The sequence below is a fragment of the Zosterops lateralis genome (assembly GCF_965231275.1).
Source record: "Zosterops lateralis genome assembly, chromosome: 15".
Classification (NCBI taxonomy): Eukaryota; Metazoa; Chordata; class Aves; order Passeriformes; family Zosteropidae; genus Zosterops; species Zosterops lateralis.
Genome location: NC_139775.1, coordinates 5942865 through 5970837, shown reverse-complemented (window position 1 = coordinate 5970837; position 27973 = coordinate 5942865). Strand labels below are relative to the sequence as shown.

General features: G+C 40.9%; 1 protein-coding gene across 3 annotated transcripts; it reads left to right on the top strand.

Annotated features, from left to right (window-relative positions):
* The first annotated feature begins 225 nt into the window (after nucleotides 1–225).
* Nucleotides 226–26662, top strand: EEF2K (eukaryotic elongation factor 2 kinase). 3 transcript variants are annotated; one of them, XM_083872880.1, is made up of 19 exons: nucleotides 226–307; nucleotides 4159–4480; nucleotides 6258–6308; nucleotides 8029–8129; nucleotides 9685–9745; nucleotides 10580–10617; nucleotides 12713–12884; nucleotides 14004–14153; nucleotides 15659–15791; nucleotides 16467–16594; nucleotides 17006–17207; nucleotides 17493–17545; nucleotides 18284–18361; nucleotides 19165–19227; nucleotides 20450–20584; nucleotides 21554–21742; nucleotides 22120–22244; nucleotides 22800–22978; nucleotides 23627–26662. In XM_083872880.1, the coding sequence occupies exons 2-19, from the start codon at nucleotides 4238–4240 to the stop codon at nucleotides 23734–23736; spliced, it is 2211 nt and encodes a 736-aa protein (XP_083729006.1). In that variant the 5' UTR covers nucleotides 226–307; nucleotides 4159–4237; the 3' UTR covers nucleotides 23737–26662. The 3 variants fall into 3 exon arrangements, with proteins under 3 accessions (XP_083729006.1, XP_083729007.1, XP_083729008.1); XM_083872881.1 differs by lacking the exon at nucleotides 6258–6308; XM_083872882.1 differs by lacking the exon at nucleotides 19165–19227.
* The last annotated feature ends 1311 nt before the right edge of the window (nucleotides 26663–27973 follow it).

Here is a 27973-nt window from a genome sequence, read left to right as displayed (position 1 = left end):
GCTGAGGGGCGGCCCCGCTGCCTTCCCTGGGCTGGGATCGGTGAGGGGCGGCCCCGCTGTCCGCTCCCGCCTCCTCCCTCCCTCCCTCCCCTCAGCGGGGCGGCTTCTCCTCCCTCCGGCCGCCCCTCCTCGGCGGGACGGCTTCTCCTCCCCTCGGCTGTCCGTCCTCAGCTGGGCTGCTTCTCCTTCCTCCCTCGGCGAGGAGGCTTCTCCTCGCTGCCCTCGGCCGCCGGTCCTGAGCGGGCCCGGGCCCGGTGCTGTGGGCTCGCTGTCCGGGCAGCGCGGCGGATCCGGCTCTCCTGACCCGGTAGGTGCAGTCGCTGTGCGGGGCCTGGCCCGGCGGCGGCGGGAAGGGCGTTTTTAATTGCGGGAAATGATGATCGCTGTAGCAGTGAAAGCCTGCGAAAGGCCGGCGGGCGAGCTTCTGTACGGGCCTGAAAATAACCCGGTCTGTGGTACTGGGCAGCAGAGCTGCGCTCGCACCTGAGGATTGGCGCTTCGTCCAGTTATATTTCCACCACAGTGCCCGTAATTTGCTGCCTACGCTGTTTAAAAGTGCCAGGAGCTGTCTGTGACCGCGTTAAACAGCTGCTGTGTGCGGGGCTGACAGCTGAGACTGCTCCAGGACGGTTCGTGTCTGGAGAATTCTTCAAATACCTCGATGCGCATAAAGCACGGAGTTAATTAACGACGCGGGATACTGAGCAAATCCTTACAAAAAGCCAGGGATAGGCAATTGTGCAGAGTATTTAAAGCCAGTTGAAATAACAGGTCTATTAATGGCAATGGAAGGATATTTTAAAGTTATCTTGGACGTTCTTTTTCTGTCCTTTTCAGCCCCTGTGTTTTGGATACTCTTAAGGTAATGTTTATTTGCGTGTTTGGCAGCAGGGTGGATTTACTGGGAACGGCTGTTGTTGTGCCTCACTGCCTGCAGCTCTAAGAGCTGTTTGTGTATTTGGAGCCACGCTGTGTTTCCTTGCACAGGGCACATCCCTTTGGTTCATGAATTTTGCATTGTTGCTCTCTAACACTCGGACTTATACAATGATTATCTCAGCCGTGCTTGCGGCCAAACTGAATGGGATTTGTGCCATGGTGTTTTGCAGTAGTGATACCCTGGAAGGAACCTGTGTTGAAAAGGCTTCTCATTAGAAATCTGTCTTTGGCAAGACAAGGTTTTCAAAGATAGACAGTGAGTTGAGATATCTCTGGGGTTTTTTATCTTGTTTTTTATCACAGCTCTCACCTAGACTCACTGAACCTGTTTTCTTGCAGTGTTTGGTCAGATGAGAATAGACGTTTGCCTTGTAGGGGTCAGTTGGGTGTTTGGAAAGCAGAGTAGTTCTGTAATACACTACAGGGCATTAACATAGCTAGTGGGGGTGTTCTGGACAAGTTTATGTAGCTTCGGGTCTGTAGCTCATGAATGTGATAATACTTTTTAAGGTGCATGGTCTGTGTAGTTGCTTCGGTTAAATTTTGAATCTGGACTTTAAAAGAACATTATCCTGAAAGGTGACCTCTCTTTTAAGAAAAAACTGTTTGTTACTCTTACAGGTGTCCTGTTAAATGGCTTTAACTGAGGGGTTTTAAACCAAAAGGGATTTTGTATTATACCAGGGAGAGCTGGGTCATGCTTGCTTTAATGATTCTCCACAAGACAAGCTGGGACTTCTGTTATAGGGCAGTTCCTGCACCCCTTTCTTGTGTGAAAGAGTTGCAGGGGACTGTGTCTGAGCTGAAACAGTGAATTAGAAGCAACTGGAGATGCTCCAGTTGTCCCTTCTTTTGCTGACTGGGATATTCCTATCACTCAGCTCTCTGAGATGAATTAAGGCAGATTTAGATGCTGAGGTCACTGTAGAACCTTCATCAAGAGTCTTACTAAACCCAGCAGTGCTTTGCAACAATAGGCACCTACAAAAAACAAGTCATGCTTTAACAGCCCTGTGATGTGAATTTTCCCTGCTGTTTATCTATGTTCACATATTTGCATGTTGTCCTTGCAACTCACCTGCCCCTCCTGGTTGTGTGGCTTTTAGATATAAAGGCAAGAGAAGGAAAAATACTTGAAACAGGCATTGGAAAAACAAATTTATACAGACTACAGCAGATTAAGATCTGTATTTTAAATTATCTGCATTTTGAATCACATAGTACAAGGTTGATAAAAAATGGAATAAATTTTCAAAGTGGGTTGAAGTGAGTAGTTAAAAGTACAGGTTGTGCAGGCTGGCAGGCTTGGTTCAGTGCAGTCTCACTCTCCTTGTTGCTTAGCCTTAGGAATCCTTCTGTAATGGATATTAAAGATTAAATTATCAAAACACAATAGTTGTAGTAACAAAAAATGCTATATAGTACAACTGTGCTATAATGCAAAAGCACAGAATATAAGCCTTGGATGAAGCTGAGGCTTTTTTATAAGGCAAGCAAACTGTGAGGTTTAGAGCAGTGTTTGTGTAGTTCAAAGTGTGGTTATTGAATTCTGTTCTAAAGAGCATGGTTGAGGATGGTTCTTGGTACATACACTTCCAAAGGGTACATACACTTCCAAATTAAACATCACAAGTCCTTTACAAGAAATATGGTTCCAAGAAAAAACAAGAGGCTTTTATAAACACCATTAGCCTTAAATAGAAACTCATTTGTGTGGTGATATTTCATTTACACAAGTGACAGAAATCAGAATGTTTGCTGTCAGTGCTGCGCAAACCCACATTGCTGCAGCTTCTCAGAGTGTCCTGAGCCCCGTGGATGTGCTGATGTGTGTGACAGCAGGAGCAGGAGGGAGTGGAGGACAACACTGGGGCGTAGTGGGGCTGTTCAGTGCTGTGCTGTGTCCTGGGTTAGTCACGTCCTTGAGGCACCGTTTGCCAGCTGCTGGCTGTGTGTGTGACTGGCAGCAGGGGTTCTCCAGCACTCAGTGCACACCGGTAAGATGATCACAGTAAAAGGGGCAGTGCAGCTGAGGACACCATCCCCTGCCAGGGATGTGCTACTGCGCCTTTCCAGAATCCACAGTTCCTGCAGGTGAGCACTGCAGAGCTCCTGCAGTGCAAAGTGAGGTGAGTTGGAAAACCACTCCTCCAGCAGTGGTTTTCCAGAGCAGCTGCTGCCTGAACGAGTGCTGGGGTTACCTGTGTTGCTGGCTGAAGTTTGGGAATGCTGCCCCCGTCAGAAGAGCAGTAACCAACAAGATAATGTTGCTGGTGAAAGCTGCCGCATGTTAAGGCTGTTCCTGTGGTGACCAGTCTCTCACTAACTGGGGAGTGAGGTCTGCAGCTATGAGTACTTCTGTAGGAGTGTATTCATCTTCCTGTTTCGTGCAGAATGTCTGAAAATGCAAAAGGCTGAGGAATAACTGTAAAGCAAAACTGAAAACCGTAGTTCGTGGTTGTTTTATTAGACTAGCTATGTGAAAATCCCCGATTTTGCTGATTGGGTGAAGAACTAAACAATGTGACACTTAGAAGTGTCTGTTTCAAATTAAATCCTGTTGCTCAGCCAGCATCAGGGCCAAATTTTGAATATTCTCACTAATCCTCTATTTTGTACATGCCAGTATTTCCAGAGTATGCATGTAAACTTCCAACTCTTCCAAGGGCTTTAATCATTCCTCCACCTCATTTTTTGGCAATGCTACATTTTCAGCAGCCTGTGGGCCATTGGCTGTGTGTGAGCTAAAAGCCAACTTAAATCTTGTGGATGGTGGAATTTTTTTCTATGTTGTTCTTATAATACTCTCTAATATATTTGACTGATAATTTGTAGACAATATCCTTGAGAAGACTTGTCCTGAAAAGATTTGAAAATTTGACTGGGGTGTTTGAGGTAAAACTCCCTCAAGTTTCTAAGACTAGTGTTGTGAAACTCAGCATTTCATATAAAGAAGAATAAAAACATTTGGAGGAAGAGATAACCAAGCACAGAATAATACTAAGCTCATATCTTATCAGTCCTGTGGCGGTTTAAAACCAGAATGCTTCTTTTCAGCAACTCTGGCAGAGGTGGTCAAAACTACATGTAGGTATTTGAGGATTACTTTTACAGAGCCAGATGCAAATATATTTCTTTTCTGCCAGTGTACAGACATCAGTGTCATGCATTATTTGTTCTTTTAATAACAACATTTTCCTTTTTTCCTCTCTCACCCAGCTTCTTCCCCCCGTTTGCATGTGCATTGGAGTAGTGGGTGTTGCAGTCCTTGCAGGAGTTAAACCAAGCTCCTGCAATCATGGCAGACGAGGACCTTATTTTCCGTATGGAAGGGATTGATAATGCCAGAACGACTCCAGCAGACTCTGGGAATTATCTTGATGCTGATAGTGATGATGAAGACAATTATTTTATCTGTCCAATAACTGATGATCCGGTTTCTAACAAGTCTGCCAGTAACAAAGTAGACAATTATTACAGCAGCTTAGCAAAAACTGAGAAGTATAGTTCAAGCTCTTCTCCCAGAAGCTTTAGCTTTAAGGTAAGTACTGGCTCCAGTCTTCATTAAGGTTTTGATTTTCCTTAGTTGGCATGAGACATTTTCTAACTCTTCATCTCTTGTAACTAACACTTTTCAATGAAGATACTCATCTGAAGTTAATTCCATTAAGCCAATAGTCTGACACTGCCATGGAATTGGTTACTGTCCCTTTCAGTTCAGGAGGGGATCATCCTCCACTCAGTCCAGGAGAACAATTCTCTGCCATTAGGATCAAACCATTTACAATGCAGTATGTTGGTTGGGAGATTCAAAAAATAATACAATTGGTGTAAGAAAAATTGGGACCTGTCAGAAGATCATTTATTATGAATTTTGTTAGTCTGCGATATTTTTAGTTGGACAAATAAAATTGTAAATTATGAAATTGTTGGGGGAAGTTTTTATGTTATAGCTCCTTCTTAGGGAGCTTTTGACATGTTGGCTTGGGCATGAAGTGTCACACTGGCAATAGTTCCTGACAGTGTACATAAGCAGTATCTGACCTTTTTGGGATGAACAGCAGCTACAGCATTGCAGGAAGGTCAGCGGGGCTGTAGCTGGTGCTTCCTTGGCAGTGTGTCCTTTTTCACTCAGCTCCCTTCACAAAGATCAGGCCAGGCAATGGAGCCTCAAGTGACATCCACTCTGTAGCTTAGATACTCTGAATAAAAACAGTTTGTGCTAAACTGACATATCTCTTAGATTTTCCTATATTTAATGTGTTTTATTAACACATTTCTTATTATAAATATTAACATTTATTTAATAGATACTCTAAAATCTCGGTTATGCCTAATGCATGCTTTAATTGTGAAAAAATGTTTGGGGGTTATTTCAGTCAGGTAACAGTGAGTAACACATTGAAAACGAAGCTGGCTTGTCTGCAGGAAGATTTTTACCAAAGCTAGTTAATAGAAACATTAAAAGGTACATATGCCTAAGGAAGGTGAGGAGCAAAAGCTTAGAAATGGGACAGGTATTGGTGTATGTTAAACTAAGCAAGTTAAGACCTGATGAGGAGCTTAGTCTTCATTCGTTTGTACAGTTAAACATGTACTAAACACTCCCCTCTGGGTCTGCAGTGCAATTTCTGAGTCATATGGTCTGAGATAAAACTGATAAGGATTTCAGAATTTCAGAATTATTTCCTCCTTCCTAAGCTGTCATTTTGCTTCTGCAGAACGTTTGTACCCATGCTTTGTTCTCCACAATGTCTACTTTGGAATTGTAGCTCCTATCACAGATAAATTACTTTGTGTTGAGATGTGGAGCAAGCCAATGTCCATCTGCTGTTTAAGCTGCAGGAATGGTGGTGTAACAATTTCCAGCACGGTGAAGCAGCCAGCCAGGGCTGACATCCTAAACCCCACAGCCTGGCTTATCAGTCTGCCTCTCAGACCTCAAAGCTGAAGAAAGGTAGTGTGGGCCATTGATAATGAAAGGCAGAGCCAGATAGAGAAGTTGCTGTTAACTCTCTGCTTTAAACAGGACTCAGCAATGTCTAATTAGCAAGTTAATAGGCAAGACCCTTTTAATAAATACTTTCCAATAAAAAAATTACTAACTTACCTAGGTTTGTTCACAGGTGTTCTAAGAATGAACTTTCGGGAATATAAATTGAAGAGTGGCTTTTAACTGGAAGGTTTTTTTTTGTTTTGGTTTGTTTGTTTTGTTGTTTTTTTTTTTTTTAACTAACAAAGAGAACCAAGACTCTTTGTCAATTATTTGTCTTATCACATGTGTTTTCCTACTTTCATGTCTCTCATGGATCCTTTAGAATGACACACAGCATCGTTCTAAGCATGGCTCTGTGATTGACCATGGTCGGGTAGGTTAAAAAGAAAATGTCAGCACCATATCTAATAGATGCATTATGATTTTTTGGTTTGGTTTTGATTTTTTTTTCCTTTTAATGGACTTGTTTTTGTTCATTATTTTATTGTTTGTGAGGACTGATTGCCTCAGCCCATAAGAGTCATCAAGTCAAAACTAAAAGAGGTTAAATGGAATAATACCCATCCTGTGTTCTCTACCCTGAAATTTCAGTGTATGGCAGCCATATGCCTTCAGCAGGAGAAAAATTGCACTGTTAGCACCATTTCCATGAAATCCAACTAATGTTTGTTTGAAGGTTAGGATACAGCTTTTGTACAAAGCACTTCAAAAGATCAAGCACAAGTAATTAACTTATTTAAATTATCATCTAACATGAACACAAATCATCTTTTGGAGATGGAATCTACTCAAGAACAATTTCATGCAGCTGATCAACCAAGCAGTTCTTGTTGCTGTCTCTCTTTATTTCTGTCATAGGTATTTAAGTATGGAACTTCTCAGGTCCATATGAGCTGTCATTGCATGACCTGAGGCAACTTCATTTTCTTATGAAACATATAGAAAAGCTTTCTCAACATGTCCTTTAAACTCGTTTTCTTTAATGTAGTATTGTTTTCACTTTGTGTTATTATTGTCAGAAAGGGGAGTATTTAAATTGTTTGAAAGGTATGCATAGTTAAAGCTGAAATTGAAAATAAAAATTAACAATCAACGCTTAGTGCTTCAAAAAGCTTCCTTGATACCACTGCTGACACAAATTTATAGTGTATTTTTTATAAAAAAAAGAATGATTTTAATTCCTGAAAAAACAAAATAATCCCAAAATTTTAAGTTACTGTTTCTGCACACTTGGAGTTCAATCAGAGTGGCAGTAATAATATCTCAGAGCTCAGGATTTCTTTATTGGCAAGGTGCAGAGTCCTTTTTCTCCTGTTCACTTTGCAGAAGGCATTTGGCACATCACAGGGTCATATTTCCAGTTTTCTTGGAAATATACAATGTAAGAGGGGGAGAACAAAATGTTAAAGAGTAAAGCATCCAAATTGGCTGCTAGAGAGAGACTTTTTGTACTCCAGAAAACTGCTTTGGTATTTTACTCTTGACTTGGTGAACATTGAAATAGCTACTTGTCTGGAATTGTTGAAATAATCAATTTTTACAATATTTTAATTTCTCCTTTCTCATGCTGAGCACAGTCTGGGACCCTGGGGTTCACAGAACTTCTTACTTTATCCATATTAATTACATCTTTAATGGACTTTTTTCATACTTACTGTTATGCATGCAAAACCAGCATTTGCTGCCAGATATGAAAAGCTAAAAATCAAAACCGAAAAAGTGAATTAATATCATCTTGGTGTGCCTTATTGCCATTTGCAGAGCATGTTAGAAATATTTGCAAATTACCACGGGTTTTGTAAATTGTATCTGGTATATACTGTGCCAGATTCTGTTCTCAGTAACTTTACAGTGGTGCAAATTGAACTGAAGTCTGTGCTTTATGTATCTGAGCTGGGTTTCATTATAATTGAAACGTTAAAAAGATCAGAGTGGTCTTTGGTACTGCCTGGTCTCTGCTCTGAATAATGCTTTAGGGGCTTGTGTAATTGCACATCTCCATAGCATTGGGATCCTGATGTGCTCCAGAAACTGCTGGTTTTGTGAGCTGCTGCTGATCGTAAATATTAACTGCCAATCTGTAACTTCTTCAGGAAACCTGGAAACATGCTATTGAGAAAGCCAAGCACATGCCTGATCCCTGGGCACAATTTCACCTGGAGGACATTGAGACGGAACGCGCCACTCGTTACAGGTCTGTGGGTCTTCCTACTTTGGGTGCTGATATTAAATAGGACTGCTGGTTTGTGCAAGGGCTGAGTTTGTGTAGTGCAGAATATCTGGCTGAAGAACTTTTATAATGCCCAAAGTGAGTGGATCTAAACTCAGTCTCCCAGGAATATGTTAATACTGCACATCATCAAAAAATGAACTTTTCAGCAAACCATTGTCACACTTTCTCTCCCACTTAAGCAATATCTAGGGCTTTTACTGTGTAGACAGGAAGCAAGGCTGAAAAGTATTTTCTGGTTGATTTATTAATGCCATAAATGTAATCTAATAAGGAAATTAATCCCAATGGAGAGGCAGCATACTTAGTTTAAATAGTTTGGGAAAGAAAGTAACATAACCCTCCATGACTTTCCCAAAACAGCAGTTTCAGTGTTGCTAGTCCGTGCAGTATTGTTGCATGTGGCTGAAATTTAAATACTTATAAAGCCCAGAATAGCTCAGTGTGGTCTACGTGCTAAAAGGGAATTTGGCCTGAAACTGCTTTCAGTGCTTTAACATGAGCTTTGCCAAAATATTTACTCTACTGACACAGGTTTCTGGGAGGAAGGGTTAGGGGTTAGAGGCCAGTTAATCACCCCTTAGTGTCAGTGTTTGGGGAGGCCTCCCTTCTAATCCCATACCAGTCATGCAGTGCTGCTCTTCCCCAAAGACTGCATCTGTCCCTGGTCAGCCCCACAGTCCTGAAATAGTTTGCATATTTTAAAATACAAATAATGGATAATTTTGGTTTAGGGCTGCTCGATATCTTGCTAAAGAGAAATGACTCTGATACTCCTATTTTTATCTCTTTATCTGCTGCAAACTGGGGTGATATGTAAGGGAGAATATGGGATGCCTGCATGCACGAATTACTCTCTGCAGGTTGGGGGAACCAGGCTGGAAACAATCATGTGTTGATGACTCAGCTGCTGTGGTCCTCAATTTGGTTTTCACTGTGTTGGGAGTTGAAGGGGTGGGGAGAAACCACAGTCGTACTCTTTGTATTATCACAGGGTTGTGCAGGGACTTGCTCCTCCCTCAGTGCAGTGTTGAGCAGTTCCTGGCCCCACTGCTTCTCACAGCTGCTGCTGCTCACATTCTCCACAGCCCCAAGCCAAATACTCAGCCAGAACCCGGCTTATGCAAGCTCACGGTTGGGGGAGACAACCTGTCCAGTGTGTAGAGCTTGGTGAGGCCCTTTCTGGCCCCAGTGTGCTGCCCAGGCATCACACAGGAGGTTTAACTTCAGAGCAGATAAAGCCTGATTTGCACTGTTACAGAAGTTCAGATTCTGCTTTGGAATCTGCTCGTTAGCAGGAGGGTTCAGTGTCTCTTCAAAGAGCTAAATGTGTTTCTGCTTGCCTGCCCAAAATGAGGAGGACCAGAGGGTAGTGGGATGACTGGAAGCTTTTGTGTGGGAGTGGCAGCAGCACTTTCCAGAATCAGTTACAGGTAAGGAAGGATACATGCTGGTGCTGAAAATGGGAGGATTTGGGTTCCCTCTGCATTTTTCTGAGACGTATCTCCTGATTTTGCAGGTACAATGCAGTTACTGGGGACTGGGTTGAAGATGAAGTCCTTATCAAGATGGCTTCTCAAGTAAGACCACACTGTCCTTCATGTTTACTAACATCAAGTTTGTAGTTTCCTTTCTGTTCCTGAATAGTGGCAGTAAGATGTTTTTCTCATAGAAATTTTGAAGTCTCAGTGTAAATATTTTCTCCTCTTTATCTTTGTATCCTTCTCTCCAGAATAGAGTAGAAAATGGAGTCAGACCTTCCCTGTCAGCAACGTGAGGCATTTGTTCCATTCCCAGTGATGTTCCTTCCATGTCACCCCTCCCATTTCCTTCTGGCATAATTTCCCTGCCTGGCAGTAGTCCTACTATTTTGTGTGCTCCCAAATAATTTCTGTCCTAGAATGAAAACCAACTGAATTTTCTTTATGGGAGGGTAGAAGGCACTGTCATTTCCCAGTTAAGTCCTGGGGTTGGTTGTGTGTTGAGTTGCCTTGCTCTGGGCTGTGCTGCTGGCTGAGTATCTGGCATCTGGGGAGATGATGCTCTCTTTGGCACATCCTATACAGAGCTTAAATGCAGACAGCAAATGAAGTCTGTGAAGCTTCTTTAGGCAGTCACACAGAGCTGACTCACAACTGGGGAAAGAATTTAAATAGCTAATTTAAAAGACATACCGTTTCTTCTCCATATATTGGGATATTGGTAGTGGAGTTCATCCAAATCCTTTTTCCCAGATACCTGCTTACACTACCAGTGGATTTTCACTTTTCCTTGAGGAAATATTTTTATAGAGTCTGTTTGAAAACTGCTTTCTGCATGGTATAAAGGGGAAGTCATGGTTGTGTCTCTTATTGGTTAGAAATCAACTTTGTGGAAATGGCAATGCTAGATTTTTGTTTTCTTCTTTTCCCCAGCCTTTTGGCCGTGGAGCAATGCGAGAGTGTTTCAGAACGTGAGTATCTGCCCACTTCATCTTTGTTGGCCTCCTTGCAGTATTTTTTTCTGTGGTGACTGAAAGGCTTTGATGAGGGGTTTGCGGGACTCCATCTGCAGGGAGCGGGATTCGGAAAGGAGAATGTTCTCTGAATGTTCTACTTCAACCATCCCTGGCAGGTGAAATACTCACGAAAGTATCAAAACAGCCACTTAATTTCTGTGTTCCTTGTGTGCTGAAATATCGTAAAATTTGATGTGAGGTCATAGGTGTGTGCAGCCTGGAGACCAGCTTGAGGCCTGTAGTTAGGCAGAGAAAAGAGAAAGAATATTTGGATGGTGCAGTCTCAACTGAAAAAGCCTCCATTGGTGAAGAAAGTTGTCCTCCTAGAGTTTACTTTGGATCACATATACCAGAATAATGTTCTGAGTAAGGCAGAACTTGAACACTAACAGTTGTGCTTCCCAGAAGGATAAACTGGGGGAAGACAGAGGAGGAGCTTTTCTTTCCTTGGAGAGTGTTATCAAATGTTATTGTGGGGATCAGCATCCAGCTATAAATTGGTGTGTGCTAAGAGATTACCCCACTCCTTCCAGGCTTTGGAAACATGTTTCCTGGAAAGGGTAGATGTGTATGTTTAAAAACATTCCCCTTCTTCCCATATATGGAATCTAGAGAAATTGCACTTCATGTGTGATTTCAGCTCTGGAAAGATAGACACTCCTTAAAAATGAAAATGTGATGTTTTGAACTTGAGCAAAACCAAAGAAAAATAACCCCTCAGTGCTCCAGTTTAGTATTGTTTCAGTATCAGTTCATGCTGGTGGTTCTGTTCCTGCAAAGCCAGCTGGAGACAGTAGTGAGTGGAGCCTGGGAAGTAACAAATCTCAGCCTGCTGACATTGCTTTTAGTTCTTGTTACTTCCCAAACTCCCTATTGCACAATATTTTGAGTCATGCCATGAACAGAAATTTGTTAGCAAATTGTTTTGCCTTTAACCTCTGATAATAAAAAAGCATAACTTGAATGTCAGCTTCCAACTGCTGGGTTTCCCATATGGGTCAGTGGTACAGTGATATTTCCCACCTGGAGCTCTCTCCTAGATTTTTGTAACTCTGCAAGTGTTTAGTTAAGACTGTGACAGAATTAGCTGCCCATGGCCCAGTGAATCAGTGTGAGGATACTGACTTTAGAAAAACATGAGGTGGCTTGTTTTATGCAGAGGAGTGTGTTCCTTCGACAAGTGGGAAGGTTTGGGATCTGGCTGAAAATCTTACCTCATATCCTTGTTCATTCTTTCCAAGGCCTCTGTTGCACTGACTGTGTGCCCATGCCTGCAGGAGGACAGGCAGCATGAAAATACTTTGCCTGTAGAGTGTCCCCTGTACCAAGGCCTCTGCACCAAGGTCTTGGCAGGGAGAGGAAAAGGAAGGAGGGGGAAGGGTTGAGAGTTTGAGTGCTGCTACTAATTAAAGCACCTGCTTAATGCATTTGTTGGCAGCCAGCAGATGCTTTCTTATCAAAGTTTTCCTGTGCTATGCTCTACCATCCCCCTGCCCCAGCCCCACTGCTTTGGAGGGATCTATGAATTAAAGATTTGCTCATCAACAAAAGGGAAAAGCTGCATCATAAGAACTGTCAGTTGCAGTTTTTCTGCTGGGAGTATGTGAGTTACTGGGCAGTTATTGCTGTGTGTTGAGAAGCAGCAGATTGCTTTTATCCCAGGAGGTTTCTCAGTTCATGTTTGAAAGGCCACTCCCTGTTAATTTGTGCAGAAAATAATTGTTGACATTAGAACAGGTTGTTGACAAGGCACTAACCCTTCATCCTCCAGATTTGAGAGGAAGAGGAAAGGAAAGGAATTGAGAACAGGAGAAAGTTCAGAGCACAAGTAGCTGCAGCTAAACGAAACAGTTTGGCACATCCCAGCCATTCCCATGGGATGCTTCATTTTCCCTTGTCCCCTTCCTGTGCTTCGTGTTTCAGGTAGAGTACCTGGTAAATGACTGAGGGTAATGCTCATCTTGGAGCCTGTCCTTGCAGGCAAGGAAATGGGAAAGATTGAATTAAAATCCTTGGATTTCCTTTCACCAACAATTGATTTGTCTTTCAGAAAAAAGCTGTCCAACTTCTTACACACTCAGAACTGGAAAGGGGCCTATAATTATGTTGCCAAGCAATACATAGAGAGTGTGAGCAGGGATGTTTATTTTGAGGATGTTCGACTGCAGATGGAAGCAAAACTCTGGGGAGAGGAGTACAACCGGCATAAGCCACCCAAACAGGTGCATTCAAAGATCTTACTAAGGAGAAATGCAATATTGTTCTTCTGTTGGGTTAGTTTTCTGACATAATTTAGAGGGAATTACTTGTTCACATTCCATTGCATTTAAATGCTTGCATAGATTCTTTTGCCATTCTGTGTTTTCTGTTAAATGATAGCTGATTTTGAGTGGAGTAAATACTGAAATTGCTTTATATTTCCAGGACTAGGAGCTGTGTATTTGTGAATGTCTGACTGTCCTCAGCTGTTGACTGAAAACCAAAATAAAATGATGTTTGTATTGCTGTCTTTGATGTGTGCTCAGCTTCTGTGATAACCAGAGATGTCACAGAATTTATTGCCAGCAGCAGTCTCAGCAAGTGCTTAACTGCTAATGCTCCAGGAAGGTAGATGCTTAAATCTTGCACACCCATCCAAACATCAATAACTAGCATTGATTTTTGAGAAGAGCTGGAAACCTGCAGGAAGCCTTAGCAATTTTAATGGCCAAAATGAGTAGGTTTGATATGTGGGATATTTGCATTGCCTCCCATATGAGGGTTAGTTGATAACTACCTGGCTTGTAATGGCAAGGTGAGGTTTATAGTGAAGCACATGGAGAGAAATCCACAAATCTAGAAGTTTTAAATGCCATGTTGGAGAAAATATGTAAGTAGGGTGAGAGTTGTGATGGTTTCTGCTTTAGGAATGTGTGTGGGACAGAGGGAGAGGGTGAGGCAGGATAGAGAGATATCTGAACAGTAGGTACCCTCAGCTCTTCTCTGAAAATGCATTTGAGTTGTGCAGTAGTGACTGTATGTTTTGCTCACTGGGTGCAGGCTCTTTGCAGAGTACTTTTAAGGGACGCACGAGATAAAATAGCCAGCGCTTGCTAAGAATTTTTTCAGAGAGGTTTGCTGCAGAAGTGAGCTGTTTTGAAGTGACTGCTTTTAATTTATGGAATTCCTCCAATAACTCAAGAAGCACATGACTTTTCCCTCACAGCCTTGTTAAACAGAAGGATCTTTGCAAATTTTCAGATTGTTGCATTGGGAGAGTTTTCACAGCTGGAGGATTCATACACACTTTGATCTGAAGACAGTATTCTGTTAGTCATTGTTTATCTTCTTTCCCTCCCCAGGTGGATATAGTGCAGACCTGTATTATCGAAATGAAGAACAGGCCTGGAAAGCCTCTCTTTCATCTGGAACATTACATTGAGGGCAAGTACATCAAATACAACTCGAATTCTGGATTTGTGCGAGACGACAACATTCGTCTAACTCCACAAGTGAGGCTTTGTTTCATGCTTTCCATAGACTCTGCTGCAGGGAATTTCTGGGCTCTCTCCAGAGGTCTTGCATTACTGCCAAGAAAGGAAACTGCAGGCTCTACAGTACAATGCCAGATTAATTTCTCTATTTGCAGTTTGTCTGCCCTTACTTGGGGCCTGCTCTTTCAAGCAGGCTTCTTTATTGGATTTCAATTGGTTACAGTTGAGTTGAACAGGGTTAGTACTCTTTGGAAACCTTAAGCCCTTTGACTAATTATAACTGCGATCATCAAAATATTTCAAACTTTCTTCAAATTGACGCAGTGAGAGAGAGATCTCATGTACTATATACAGAATAGTCTTTTGGTGCCTCACGTAATACACAAGACGTGGCTGGTATCCAATTCATGTAAGTAAATCTAGTCCATTTGCATATAAAAGTGCAGGTTTTTCCAGCTGCAGCCTCTGAATAGCTGCATCTGAGATTGCATATAGAAATACAAGTACAGATTTCAAGTGATTCTTGAATCCCGCAAAATAAATTTAAAATACTATCAAAAAATGCAAAGTGGTCAATGTAACAAAGAGGTATTTTATTGGGCTTTGAGAGTTTTGTTCTTTACATTTTCTTCTACTATTTTTAAGGTATTTGTCATGAGGCTTAATGTAAGCAGGGAATTTATGTTCTGGGCTGTCATTTGTGCACTGAATCAGTGCTTCACTTTCACAGTTTGGGAACAAAATGTTCCCTGGTATTTGCTGCAGTTAAAATGTTTGTCTATCACCACCAGTCACCTCTCCCAGGCCTGGCAATGCTTTTTTGGAGGCTTTCCCAGAAGATTCTTAATATCGCAGCTTTATTTTAAAGAGAAGGGCTTTTTATACTTGATTCTTGAAATGTGTATTTTTGAGAGCATAAATGTACATTTAATTATCTGATACACAAATGTAGACACAGAGTAGTTGCTCAGGGCAATCACTCAAAGGGGAAGAAGAATTTGTGGGAATCCTCACATTTATTTACTGGGTTTTTTCCCCAAACTGTGGCAGAGGTAATGCTTGGCAGAAGGAAGCAGTGTCCCAGCGATGCAGAACTTACAGATTCACTGACACAGCCAGAATGTTTATACAGAAGTTATTCTGCACTGGCTTCAGAGCCCACTGTTGTTCCCTCTGCCAGCCAGCTCCGCACTACTTAAGGTGAAGACTGTGGAAACAATCTCTAGTACAAAAATGAGGAGTTGAACAATCTCCTTTCCCCTGCCTGCACCTGCTGCTGCTTTTCACCCTGCCTTTTTAGCCTCTCTGTGAGTTGGAGCAGGTTGGAGAGACAGGATACTACATGCTTTTACTCTCTCTTGCTGCTTTCATCATGATGTTTATACCAATTACATTTCACTGATAGGGTTATCAGACTTCTTTTCTGATTTACAACAGGGTTGTTACATATATGTGTGTGTGTGTTGCTCTTTTCAGTAGTTGAAGCCAGAGTATTCTCAGAAATTTTCTACGATTCTTTCTAGGCCTTCAGTCACTTCACCTTTGAGCGCTCAGGACACCAGCTCATTGTTGTTGATATCCAGGGAGTTGGAGATCTTTACACAGACCCTCAGATCCATACAGAGAGTGGTACAGATTTTGGAGATGGCAACCTAGGTAAAATCAATAATTCTGTTTCACTAAGGGCTGCTTCTCTTCCCTTCCCAGCTCTGCTGAGTAGCCACTGCACTGGGTGAGCTGACACGTTTCTGAGGGTCATGCAAACAGCTGGGGAAGTCCTGTTGTAAGGAGTCCTGTACAGGTCAGCTGTCATATAAGGGCAGTCTTAAAATGAGAGCTGATCTTGGCTCATGTCTCCAGGCCTACTCCTAAACAAGTAATGTATTCAAGTAGTTTCTACAGTGTGAGAACAATAATCATGGCCTTTGATTTCCTAGCTACATTGCAGGAATGGATACAGATGAATGCAGAGAGATAAGCACCAAGTATTTTCAAAGTTTCAAGTGTCTATATGTGAAGTTGTTCATAGGACACTGCACGTTTTGTAAGCAGGATTGAATTTAGGCACGTTTCTCAGTGATGCAGTTGGATTAGGTTTTTGTTATATCTTGTCCATACATAGCTTTTCAACATCTTTCACACTTCTTTCACTCTCTCATGCAGAGGGAGTAAAAACTCTTACAGGTGTTGAAGTGGGTTAGGCTGTGTGCTACAAAGCATTTTCTCTCTCTTGACTTTTTAGGAAAAGCTTGGGACTTTCAGCTTTTAATAAGTAAATTGTAATATAAAATTTGAATAAAACCCTTTCTTAAATCTTTTTTAATGCCTTAGGTGTTCGAGGTATGGCCTTGTTCTTTCATTCTCATTTCTGCAACAACATCTGCAAAAGCATGGGGCTTACACCATTTGATCTTTCATCCAAAGAGAAGGATGCCTTGGATTATAATAAAAAATTGCTTGTAAGTGTTTGATGAAAAAGTGTAAGTAAGCTACAGCTTTAATTAACAGAGAACCTTGTAACACTGTATTTTTCGGGGCACCTAGATCTTCGAATGCTGAAACAATTTATAAGTTTTGGATCTCAGAAACCTGATTTGATGCTTGTTGCAAATTGATCTCAGTTTCAGCTGATTTTGGTGGGAATGGGACTTGATGTAACACTTGGAAAGAAACTCAGTCCTAAACAAAACTCTCTCTGATAGTAAAAATGTCAGGGCTTGATATTTTGTTGCAGTGTAGAACTTCTCAAAGCAAATACTTCTGTGTGTATATTTATAGAGAACTCCTGATAAACATTCACATTGGCTTGTATAGCATGTGTAGAATACACAGCAGGATTACTGACAGGACTTTCTGATTGATTTGCCAAGGAATCTGCTCAAACCATTCTCCGTGGCACAGAGGAGAAATGCGGCAGCAGACGGGTGAGGACGGTGTCTGGGAGTCGGCCCCCGCTGCTCTTCCGCCTCTCTGAAAACTCTGGGGATGAAAGCATGAGTGATGTGGCATTTGACTCCCTGCCCTGCTCTCCCTCCTCTGCAACCCCTCACAGCCACAAGGTGGACGTGCTTAGTGAGTGAGCCTCATACATCACCTCATGGGGGGTTCCTGAACATTGGAGTTGTCTTACTTTGGTTTTGTCTTGCTTTGTTTTTAACCACAACAGCATTGATTTAGTCCACAACAGTTGTTTCTAGAGCTCCTCTTTGAGCAGAAATAAAACTGAAAGTACTTCTATGTAGATAATTAATGCACAGATGGTTCCGTGAAAAAAAAAAAAGCAATACGATGGTATCTAGAGCTTTTTCCTCAAGCATGTTGTCCTTATAATAACAGCAAATGCTTTTTTACTCCTAGATTGGCCTGTGTTCAGTGAAGTAGATAACTTGGATCAGCTTGACAACAAAAGGGTGAGTGTCTTTCCAAGAGAAAATGAGGTTGCAGTGCCTAATGAAATGTCTTTATAGGACTTCCCAAAGGTTTTGTTCTGTAAAAGCACATAAAGGTGCTCTGCCTATTTCTATTGTTGCAGATCATGTTACCTCTGTGCATTTGCTGTTTTTAATAAAGGAAGAACATTTTATCTTAATATTTTAGTATTCATTATTTTACCACCAAAAATTTGTTTGCATCTGGTGTAATTTTATGGGTACTTATAGCACATTCCTGTTCCCCTGCCTGCATGTTGTGTCTTAGTCACTTGTGCCAACTGCTGTGATATGAAAGCTAAAGAATCCCTATGGATTAGGTCTCTGCATATTCTGGTACCATGAGATGCTAGAGAACCTTGCCTGAGGGGATGCAAGAAGTTTGCAATGGGCATTTTCTAGTGCTGGGCTTTAGTGCCAGGGGCTGTCAGTTACTGGTTTGTCATGGAAGCTGAAAACTATATTTAGTGAATTCTTGATTTGATAAAATATGCAAGTCCTTGATTTGTTTTAATGTATGTAAAGGAGAAGACAATCTTAGACTACTTTATGTATCATTAAGTCCTGCTCCTTCTGACAGAGGTAGCACAATCATTTTCATCCAGTTTAACCATCCAATATTTATCATCAAAGCAGCAAAAAGTTTGCTCTGTGAGAAATATCAAGCTGAGGTCCTTACGAAGTGTAATGCTAATGCCGTTCTGTTCTTGACTTCTGTAGGATTTTGAAAATGGTGGAGACAGTGGATATCCCAGTGAGAAGAGAAGTGAGACAGAAGATCTGGATCATAGAGAGAGGGTATGAACCTGACTGGTATAGTAGAGTTGGGCCTGTTCATATTAAACTGTTTTTGTTGAAGAATCTGGTTTTTTATCCTTCCTGATCTAGATCTGATCCTGATCTAGACTTTGAAAACAGAGGAAACAATGAAATTCCCCCATGTTGCAAAATTACTTATTCATATTAAAAATTACACTCTTGCAGGAAAAAGATGATTTGTAATGAATAGCTTAATTTCAGTCTAATCTTATTGGATTAGATGTTGTTTTGTGGGTTTGTAAAGTATTGCATATTGCATTTAGAAGGTGTAGCCATCTTCTTGTGGAATCATGAATATGATCTGCTTTCAGACTCATTTACTCTCTCTATTTTATATGGCTTGAAACATTACAGAACTTAATATTGTTGTCAGGTAATAATAGGGAACTTTAGAATTCCTGGGGGTTAGTTGCTTACTCCTCTAAAATACAAATTTTTAAATAAATGCTTTTTGACCTGGTGATCTTAACAAGATAATTAATTAGAAGACAGGAAAGAGAATTCTGCTTCCAGGGAGACCACTCCTTTTGTCACCTCCTTGTGGCAAGGTATTTGTCATGGCATCTCCAGCTTATGGGGTTAAATCTCATATGTGCCAAGTTCTGTATCATTTTTGGTATGTTTCTTAATATATTGTGATATCACTGAAAGAAAAGTATCCAGTGGAAACAGTTTTGGTCATTGTTACTATTAATTCAGCTGAGTAGGAATAGTCTAGAGGCATAACTGGCACATTATCACTTTCTGCAAATTGAATTATATAAATCTTTACATTAATGTAGGGCCATTCAAACAACAGCCAGAGGCAGGAGTCTGATGAAGACAGTTTGGGAAGCTCTGCAAGGGTAAATAAAACAGAAATGTTCACAGACTGAGTTTGCTGTTCTGCTTGTCCTTTGTTCTACTCATCTGTCACCTAACCACATCACTAAACCAGATTTTGGTTCCCCTTCCTTTTCAGCTACAGAAGATGTTTATTAATATCAACTTACCGCTCTATTATTTCCTTTTATGTTTTGTCTTTATTTCTCATTAAAGTACTGTGAAACAAACTGTCACCTCTGTAGCTGACCTCTGTCATAAGTTAGTGATTGATCACTTGAAAAAAAATTACAGCTCTGTGGATTTTTTTTTCTGCCTAACTAAATTAAGTTTCCTTTCTTCACCTTATTTTTTGAATTGCATCCTGTATGATTTCTTAATAACATGCGGTGTTTGAAACAGATACACAGTGAAGGAACTACTGTCAACTAACTGAGTTAGGAAAGACCAGACCTTGTGTGGTTTTACAAAATACAACTTCTGTGATAATTGGTCTTGGGTATAAACTTTAATAACTACTGTGAAAGAAAAGAAAAAGCAGAGCTTTGACAACAATTAATAATTTATCCATATAAAACTTTTAGAATTTCCTTTTAATTATTATATATTCTTGTTTCAGAAAATTGAAACAGTTTTAACAGACTGAGGTTCTGTGCCAGTAACCCTTCCTGTTGTGTTTTCCCTGTGTACCTGCAAAGGCCTTAATTATGATAGGATTGTTTTCAGCTACTGTTTCCCACTGATCCATTGTGTTCAAAAATTTCTTCATTTGGATTGCTCGTCCAGGGAAATGCCAATGCATGTATCTGCCTGTAATCTTCTTCACAGTTATGTGTCATTTTTTGTAGAGTTCTAGAATGCAAGCTGCATTTAAAGTGTTGTGAACTGAAATTCTGGACAGAAAAGTATGGGTTTCATTTTTTCTTGTGCATGGAAAACTTCAGTGCTTGCAATGCAACTATTCTGTTGCTTATTTTTGTAAGTAATGTTTTCTGATTCAGAACTTTGAGATGATTCTTCAAAGTAATGATGTTCAAATTAGAAATAGAGGGGTTTGCTCCATTTCTTAATGAAGAACAATAACCATTTATCCAGGTACTAACATGACTTTTGAAAGCTGTGTTTTAAAATACAGTATTTACTACTAAGTAACAATATTAATAGAGGCTTTGATTCCTGGATGGTAATCCATATGGATGGAAATTTAAATTTTGCATATAAATAATAGTGTATTTCATCTTTCAGATCAGTGTGGAGAAATGGAATCTTTACAACTCTTCCAGAGTCCACATCCACAGACCGTCCTGTGTTGCCCAAGAAATTCAGAGGCTCAATGCTCTTGAACTTGAAAAGAAAATTGGGAAGTCCATCCTTGGAAAGGTAGGATGGGTCTGCTGATACTATTTTATCCAACAAGAAACATCTTGTATTTATTCCTTGCATAGAAGTGTTGTCCTGCTTGCATTTATTTGTGCAGTTGGAAATAACACATCTGTACCTTTCTGTCACCTACTCATGTTGTATAAGGGACATCTGAGTTCAGGAACCCATGAATTCCATCTGCTTTTGGCCTTGCAACATCTGGGCTCCTTTGGGAAGAACCCTGCTGTTGTCAGTCTGCCTTTCCAGAGGCATCACATAGGGAAGAGACAGTGGGTGTGGTGTGCCTGACCCACATACCTTGCGCATAGGCACAGCTGAGCTCCTGAGGGCTGGTGGCATGGACTGATTCTTTTTACTCCAGACTATTCCAGAAATGTGAATTAAGTTTGGGGTTATGTATGGCCTTAAGCCCACTCCTGTAACATAATATAAACCTTTCTGAACATCCTGAGCATCCTGGGGAGCCTTAGGTGTTCTCAAACCTTTTTGTGTGGGAAGAAGCCTACTTTTCACAGAATCATTTAAGTTAGAAAAGACCTCTTAGATCATCAAGTCCAACCTCTGAACAATCACCACCTTGTCAACCAGCCCATAACACTCAGTGCCATGTCCAGTTGTTTCTTGAACACCTTCAGGAACAGTGATTCCATCATTTCCCTGGGCAGTCCATTCCAATGTTTAACAACCCTTCCCATGAAGAAATTCATCCTGATGTCTAAACTGAATGTCCCCTGGTGCAGCTTGAGGCTGTGTCCTCTCATCCTGTCACCAGCTGCTTGGGAGAAGATGCTGACCCCCATCTTGCTAGAACCTCCTCTCAGATAATTGCAGAGATTGGTAAGGCTTCCCCTGAGCCTTCTCTTACTCCAGGACATACCTCTAAGAGCTGGTAAAGTATGAGCAGAGGGGTTTTAAAGGATCAGATCCCTACATCATCCTGTGTCTCTCCTGTGCAATTGCGTCCAGGTTCACCTGGCCATGGTTCGCTATCATGAAGCTGGACGCTTCTGTGAGAAGGATGAGGAATGGGATCAGGAGTCAGCCCTGTACCACCTGGAGCATGCTGCAGACTGTGGGGAGCTGGAAGCCATAGTTGGGTTAGGCCTCATGTGCTCTCAGCTGCCACATCACATTCTTTCCGAGGTCACTCTTGAGGTATGGAAAACGACAAAAAAAGCGAAACCGTGGTCCATTGTAAAAATAACATAAGAATGGCAGGAAATGGACGTGAAACAAAAACTGTAGTTAGGTGTTCTATAGGCTCTTCAGAGAAAAAAGATTACTTGTAATTAAGGATTTGGGCAAAAGAGCAAAAAATGCTGCCTCTTTCTGGTTTTGCCAGCAAATTACCACATGCCTTTGGGAAGCTTTTGAAGCCATCTTTACTATTCAGCTGTTATGTTTCTTGTGGCTGTGGCAGTTTCTCAGACATACTAAATACTTGCTGACTTTCGGAAACTGCATTTAATGGTAGAGGGATGAAGGGATCATTTTAGAAACACGCATTTTAAAGGTTTTCTTCCCTTTACTAGGATACAAAGGAGAACAGAAATAAAGGATTTAATTACTTGCTGAGAGCAGCAGAAGCTGGAGACCGGCCTTCCATGATTCTGGTAGCAAGAGCATATGATACAGGTGTAAATCTTGGTGCAGACAGGTACTGTGTGTGACTGAGTAAGTTAACTTGTTGGTACTTTACTGAGGCAAGACTGGGGCAATGGTTTTTCTGCTTTTGTATTTTAGCATGTCTTTGTTATTTACATGAGTTTTCTATTGTGCACAACAGTGATAGTCTTTATATTTCCCAGTGTCAAATAACATTAAACTTTTAATTGAAGTTCACTGAGCATTCTCAGTGTGCAAAATTACTGATTTTAAGTATTTATGAAAGACTCTACAACTTCAGACTTTTTCTAAATTGGTTACTCTCACAAATATAAATGCCAGACCAAAACCATACTACTGGTAGTGAAGCTCAGAAAAACACTTCAGTCCGATACCTTCTCCTGTAATTCCTGCATAAAGTGACCCCAGCTTCATTTTGCTGTAGTGACCTAATGCCATAGTGCAGTTAGTGAGTCTTGTTGAAAGCATTTCACTGTCTTTGAGAGCATCAAGACTCTGAGAAGCCAGTACAAAATTGGATGTTGAATCTCCAGTACTAAGTACATTTCCTGAGGGAACCATCTTCAAAAATTGTTTTTGACTTCAGAGCCCAGGATTGGAAGGAGGCACTGCACTGGTACAACACAGCACTGAACATGACTGACTGTGATGATGGGGGTGAATATGATGACACTCAGGATGAGCCCCGGTATCTGCTCCTGGCCAGGGAAGCAGAGATGTTAATGATGGGAGGGTTCAACCTGGATAAGGATCCACAGAGATCAGGTGGGGCCTCATTTTGTTTCTGTTATCTATAATCTTGCTTTTTCTTCCCTTCTCCCCCAGCATGTACCCCAAAAATAGATTTCTTGCTTCAGCTGTTACAGAACATAGAGAGGGTCAATACCTTCAGATTTAATGTTGCTGGGTGTAACAGGGCTGGTAACAGTGAAAGAAGAGGTCTTGGCAGGGACAGGGTAGTGGGTGGTGCCACATCTTATCTGTGGCACACTGAGTCACTGCCAGGCAACCTTCACTCCCTCTGAGGCTGCTCTTCTGGATCACTGCCCTGAGCTGCAAGTTGCTGCCTGTAGTTTGAGTTACACCCACGACTCCCAGGCCCTAAACAACATTTTCTGGTTGCTGTGTAACCTGCCTGCTGGATGTCTGTCTTGGAGGGGCTCCTGCAGGCTGGTCCTGTTTCCAGTCCTTCCAAATACATTGGGGAGCCATCAGCAGCCAGTTGTATAACTTTCAACTTGGAGAGCAGAGGCCACATTCCCAGCTGATGTAACTCAGACACTGTTAAAACACAGCCATGCATCCGGCCCCGCAGTTTGACCTCAATTTCTCCCTTTGTCCTTTATTTGCTTCAGACTAAAGCCATATTCTTTCTTTACTCTGTCAACATAACTGATGCTGTTTCCTCTCTAGGTGAGCTTTACACAGAAGCAGCAGAAGCAGCCATGGAAGCCATGAAGGGCAGACTGGCAAATCAATACTACCAAAAAGCAGAAGAGGCTTGGGCGATGATGGAAGAATGACGCTGAAATTAAGCAGTTCTTGTATATAAATTTTTTATAGACTTGCTGCATTTGCAGCTAAAAAGATGTATTTTTATGTGATGTTGCCGGGTCAGGTTTTTTTCATATTTTAGTTTTATAGTTTTTTTGAGGGTAGAAATCTTAAGTGTAAGTAGTAATGTGAGTGCCATAGCATACTTCTGTTTGTGTTTTGAAGCTGTAATATATGGACACTTGGACCTTTTGTACTTTTTTTACTGTTAGAACTGAGAGGCCTAGTTTTTTTGACAAAAGAAAATGAGGCCTTATTGTTTAGGTTTTACATATCCTGTTTTTTACACAGCAGATCATCAGTGTTTACATTTTTCTTCTCCTTCTCATATACAGAAAAACATTTTCCTAAATTCTCAGCATTTCTTCATCATTTTTGGTGTATCTCACCAAATTTGCACATGAATGTAAATTTTCAGTTTATGGATGCAGCTACGGATGTTAATAAGAAGTCCCATTCTATTTTGCTGATATTTGACACTCAAATTAATTTCAGATGGACTCCTTAGTTTGGGGAGGGGTAGGGAAGATGATTCAGATTAGTGGTGAGGATATTCAGGGTGGAATGTTTTATTCATTACCAGCATTGCATATTATACCATTAGAAAATGCTTCATGTTCCTGATGAGGTGAGGCATCCAGCTACCTCTCTCATTTTCACATTTTGCACCATATAAAAGTTTAGTTGTATAAAATTCTACTGATCTTAATATTTGTCCAATCACGTACAGTAGCAAGATTTGTAATATATGGGTAATTTGAAGTCAGTTTTACAGTGGCATCTCAAATGTCAGTGAAGATAGATCATCTCACTTAAAATGAGAAGATGTTTCCCACTGTTTCCAGATGGATGTTTGAAGAGATTAGGAGATGTTGATTCACCTATTTCTATGTACAGAAAACAATTCATATGCTTTAAGTATATTTTTAAATGGTATTTTATCTGCAAATGGTATTTAGAGAAGAGTTTCCAGTTAGAAAGGAAAAACGGTGTTATCCCCAAACACTTGAATTTGTGTCCTCTTTGCCTAATCTTAACCAGTGAGGGGAGGACAAACACCTGATGGTGGCTGAATTATCATTGCCTAGAGACAAGTTCCTCTAGGCAATCCAGTTTTTTATTCCAAAGGTGCTTTGCCATCTATATGGATAGTACAGAAACTGTTCCTGTTCCTTGGTTGTGGTTAACAGTAATTTTGCAGGAAATTAAGATGGAAGCTTCTGCCTCCTTGGCCTTGCAGTCTCCTGAGGTGTAAACTGATGTGCACAAGGGGCAGCCCTTGTCAAGTGCTGAATGACCTGTTGTGCTCACCACTTCAGCTAAGCCCTTAAAAGCAAGTGTAAAGCTAAGCAGGCTGTGAGATGATGCAGGATTGATTAGGATTTCATGCATAGCCAAGGAATATTAATTTCTTGTAAAATGCAGAAGCTGTTCAGGGAACAGAAATCTTCCTTTCCTGTGTGAGTGCCTGTCACTGGAATCAAACTGTGCTCCCATTTTCTCTTTTTTGTGGCAAGTGGATCTTGAATTGCTGTTTAGGCAGTGTCCAAGGGTGATGTCAAAAACAACTGCCACTGTCTGAAAGAAGTGAACTGCTGGTTAAGGGAAGATTTGAATCCTTTCTGTGAGGGAAGGGAAAGTTATCCTTGGATTTTGTGCTTCTGGCTGCTGCAAGGCAGTTGTAGCTGTGAGCAACCTTGCAACAAATGGCAACATCTTTTTGCTGTAGATTGCAGAGGTTGTGGGAAAGCAGTGTCTGCCTTGGACTTTTTTTGTTTTGTTTTGAGAGTGAGGGCGAAGCTCTTCACCGTTAATGGAGCAATGTCTCATTTCTAGTTTTCAGTTGGTCTTAGGTAGTGAGGTACTATATTGACCAGATTTTTGGACCTAATATTTTTTTGTACCTAACATGCTGAAATAGAACCAGAGGACTGCAATTCAGATGAATGTTTTCAATGCCTATCCAAAGTTCTGCTTTTGATGCCTAAAGCCTCTCTGGGATGTGGCCTTCTTTGCTATTTCAGTTCATAGCATTAAAGTATCAGCTGTCAATGAAAGGTGAAGGCACTCACCTCTGAAGACAGTTGAATAGTCTGTTTTGTGCAGAACCTGTACATACAGGCTGTATAGGGACAATAGCAAAATCAGACAAAAGGATTTGTTTCCCTCATAAGGTGTTGATGCCAAATCTTTGAGATTTTCCGTGAGAAGGAAGCATGTGTGACAACAGCACTAACCATGTAGGGAGGAGATTGAAAGTGTCTGTCCAAAATGTGCAGGCAAAGGATGTAGAGTTTAATTATTGACACTTTGGTGTAGTTTAATTTGCTAAATTCAGTAGTTGCTAAAGTTGCTGACAGCTCTATGTAGATCTGATATGTAAATGTGCACACAACTCAGTGCAAAAATTGTTATGGTTAATCCTCTGTTTGCAAATACTACTTTTGGTGATGAAGACTACCTTCTGTCCTAAGGTGTATCAGATAATTATCCATATGATAAAGGGGACTGTCAATAATATGAAAATGGAAATTGTTTACAGAAATATTCACAACTTATTTGGTGACATTTTTGAAGGGAAAAACTGTATATTTTAAAAACTTCTGCAATTATATTGCTTTATGCTGTATTTTTAATCTATTCACAATGAATAAATAAAAATCTGTATTTTAAAAAAATGTGAAAATAAATCTGAGGCTCAGCCTGCCAGAACTTACCTGAGTTCAGTATTTCCAGATGTCAGTGGGAATATTGCTTGGTAAGGACAGTGAGATGGAAGCCTTTGTTTGTATGTCAGACAAGGAACTACTGCTTGCCTGCATCACTTAGTCCTCTCATTCACTTTGTCTGAGTTCATTCTGGCTAGTCAATAAAATTGTTCTGTCACTTTTCTCAGTAGAGTTTCACTTATTGCTTGTGGGCATTTGCTTTTGGGTTTTGGTTTTTTCTTTATACATTGCCAAAATTCAATCCTGCTGTTGCAAGCTTCCAGAAATCCTTTCTGTTGCTTGTATTATTCCATTCCCAGTTTCATTCCCTTTTAACAGTCAGAAGTAGCTAACTGGGAGAGATTACTAGATGAGTAGCAACAAAATCTGTTTTCCTCCAGAAAATAAAATGGTTGATGTGCTCTCTGATTTGCATTTGATTACACATGTAGTGTCTGTAACCAATGGAGGATAAAATATAAGGACAGGAGGGCTCATTTGTAGGATGCTATAGAGACCTCCCTATGCCTTTAGCTTTTGTTTAGTCCTGAGAATGGGCTGGAAATTCCTGGGCTCTGTGATTTGAGGTGGGATACAACATCTAATGATACACTGTCATATTGCTATGATTTATTTTCTTTTCTGTGCCAGAATAATATGTTTGATACAAGCCCTCTCAAATTGGTTAAAAGGGAGCTCTTCTTGTTGCTTTTTTTATTGCCTTATTTAGACAGGTGGAACTTATATCTGTGTAGTTTAAACAGTGTGAAATCATCCTCTGGCTGTGGAATAGCAGAATTTCCTAACAAAAAAGCACCATCTGGGCCTCTGCACTGTAGAATCACTTAGATGAAAAACAGTGAAAATTGGCACTGCTCTAGCTTTATAGCCTGGGTAGTTTTTAGATGTAGCTGCTGTCACAGAGATGGAGTGTTTAGCAAGTGTAACAAAGCAAGAATAGCATTCTTCAGAAACCAGGGAGACAGCAAACTCTTAAAGATTATACAGTGTAAATAAGCCTGTTTCTTAATTACTGGTTTCTTAATTACTGGGACTGATTTGAATCTCACTTTCTTCCCCACAGATATAATTTCACTTAGAGTAGAATGAGTGCTGGCAGAGCCAGGTGTAGTTACAATGGGTCAAATCAGGACTTGTCATCTGAATTTGGACAGACAGAATTTCATTTGAACCTCTCAGGATGGATGCAGGGCAGTGCTGCCAGGGGTGAGTCAAGGTATTTTCAGGTTTAAGTTCAGGGATATCTCTGTTGCTCCTGCTGATGGACCTGACTCCTATGTGGGGACAGCTCGGGGCTTTGTAGCCGTTGGGCCTGGCCCTTAGTCTGGGAATGTTTGATACAAGTGTTGGGTCCTTGCTATTCTCTGGCTATCCTGTGCCAGGAAAACAATGTAATGAGGCCGGTAGCTTCTATTGTAGTTTGGGTTCTCCTCTATGTTAATTCTTTTCTAATTTGGAAAAGGTCCTGTCATAACAG

Coding starts and splice junctions, on each gene's coding strand:
- EEF2K (XM_083872880.1), top strand. CDS start 4,238: ATGGCAGACGAGGACCTTATTTTCCGTATGGAAGGGATTGATAATGCC. Junction 15,792..16,466: donor TTTTGGAGATGGCAACCTAG/GTAAAATCAATA, acceptor TTAATGCCTTAG/GTGTTCGAGGTATGGCCTTG. Junction 20,585..21,553: donor GGAAGTCCATCCTTGGAAAG/GTAGGATGGGTC, acceptor AATTGCGTCCAG/GTTCACCTGGCCATGGTTCG.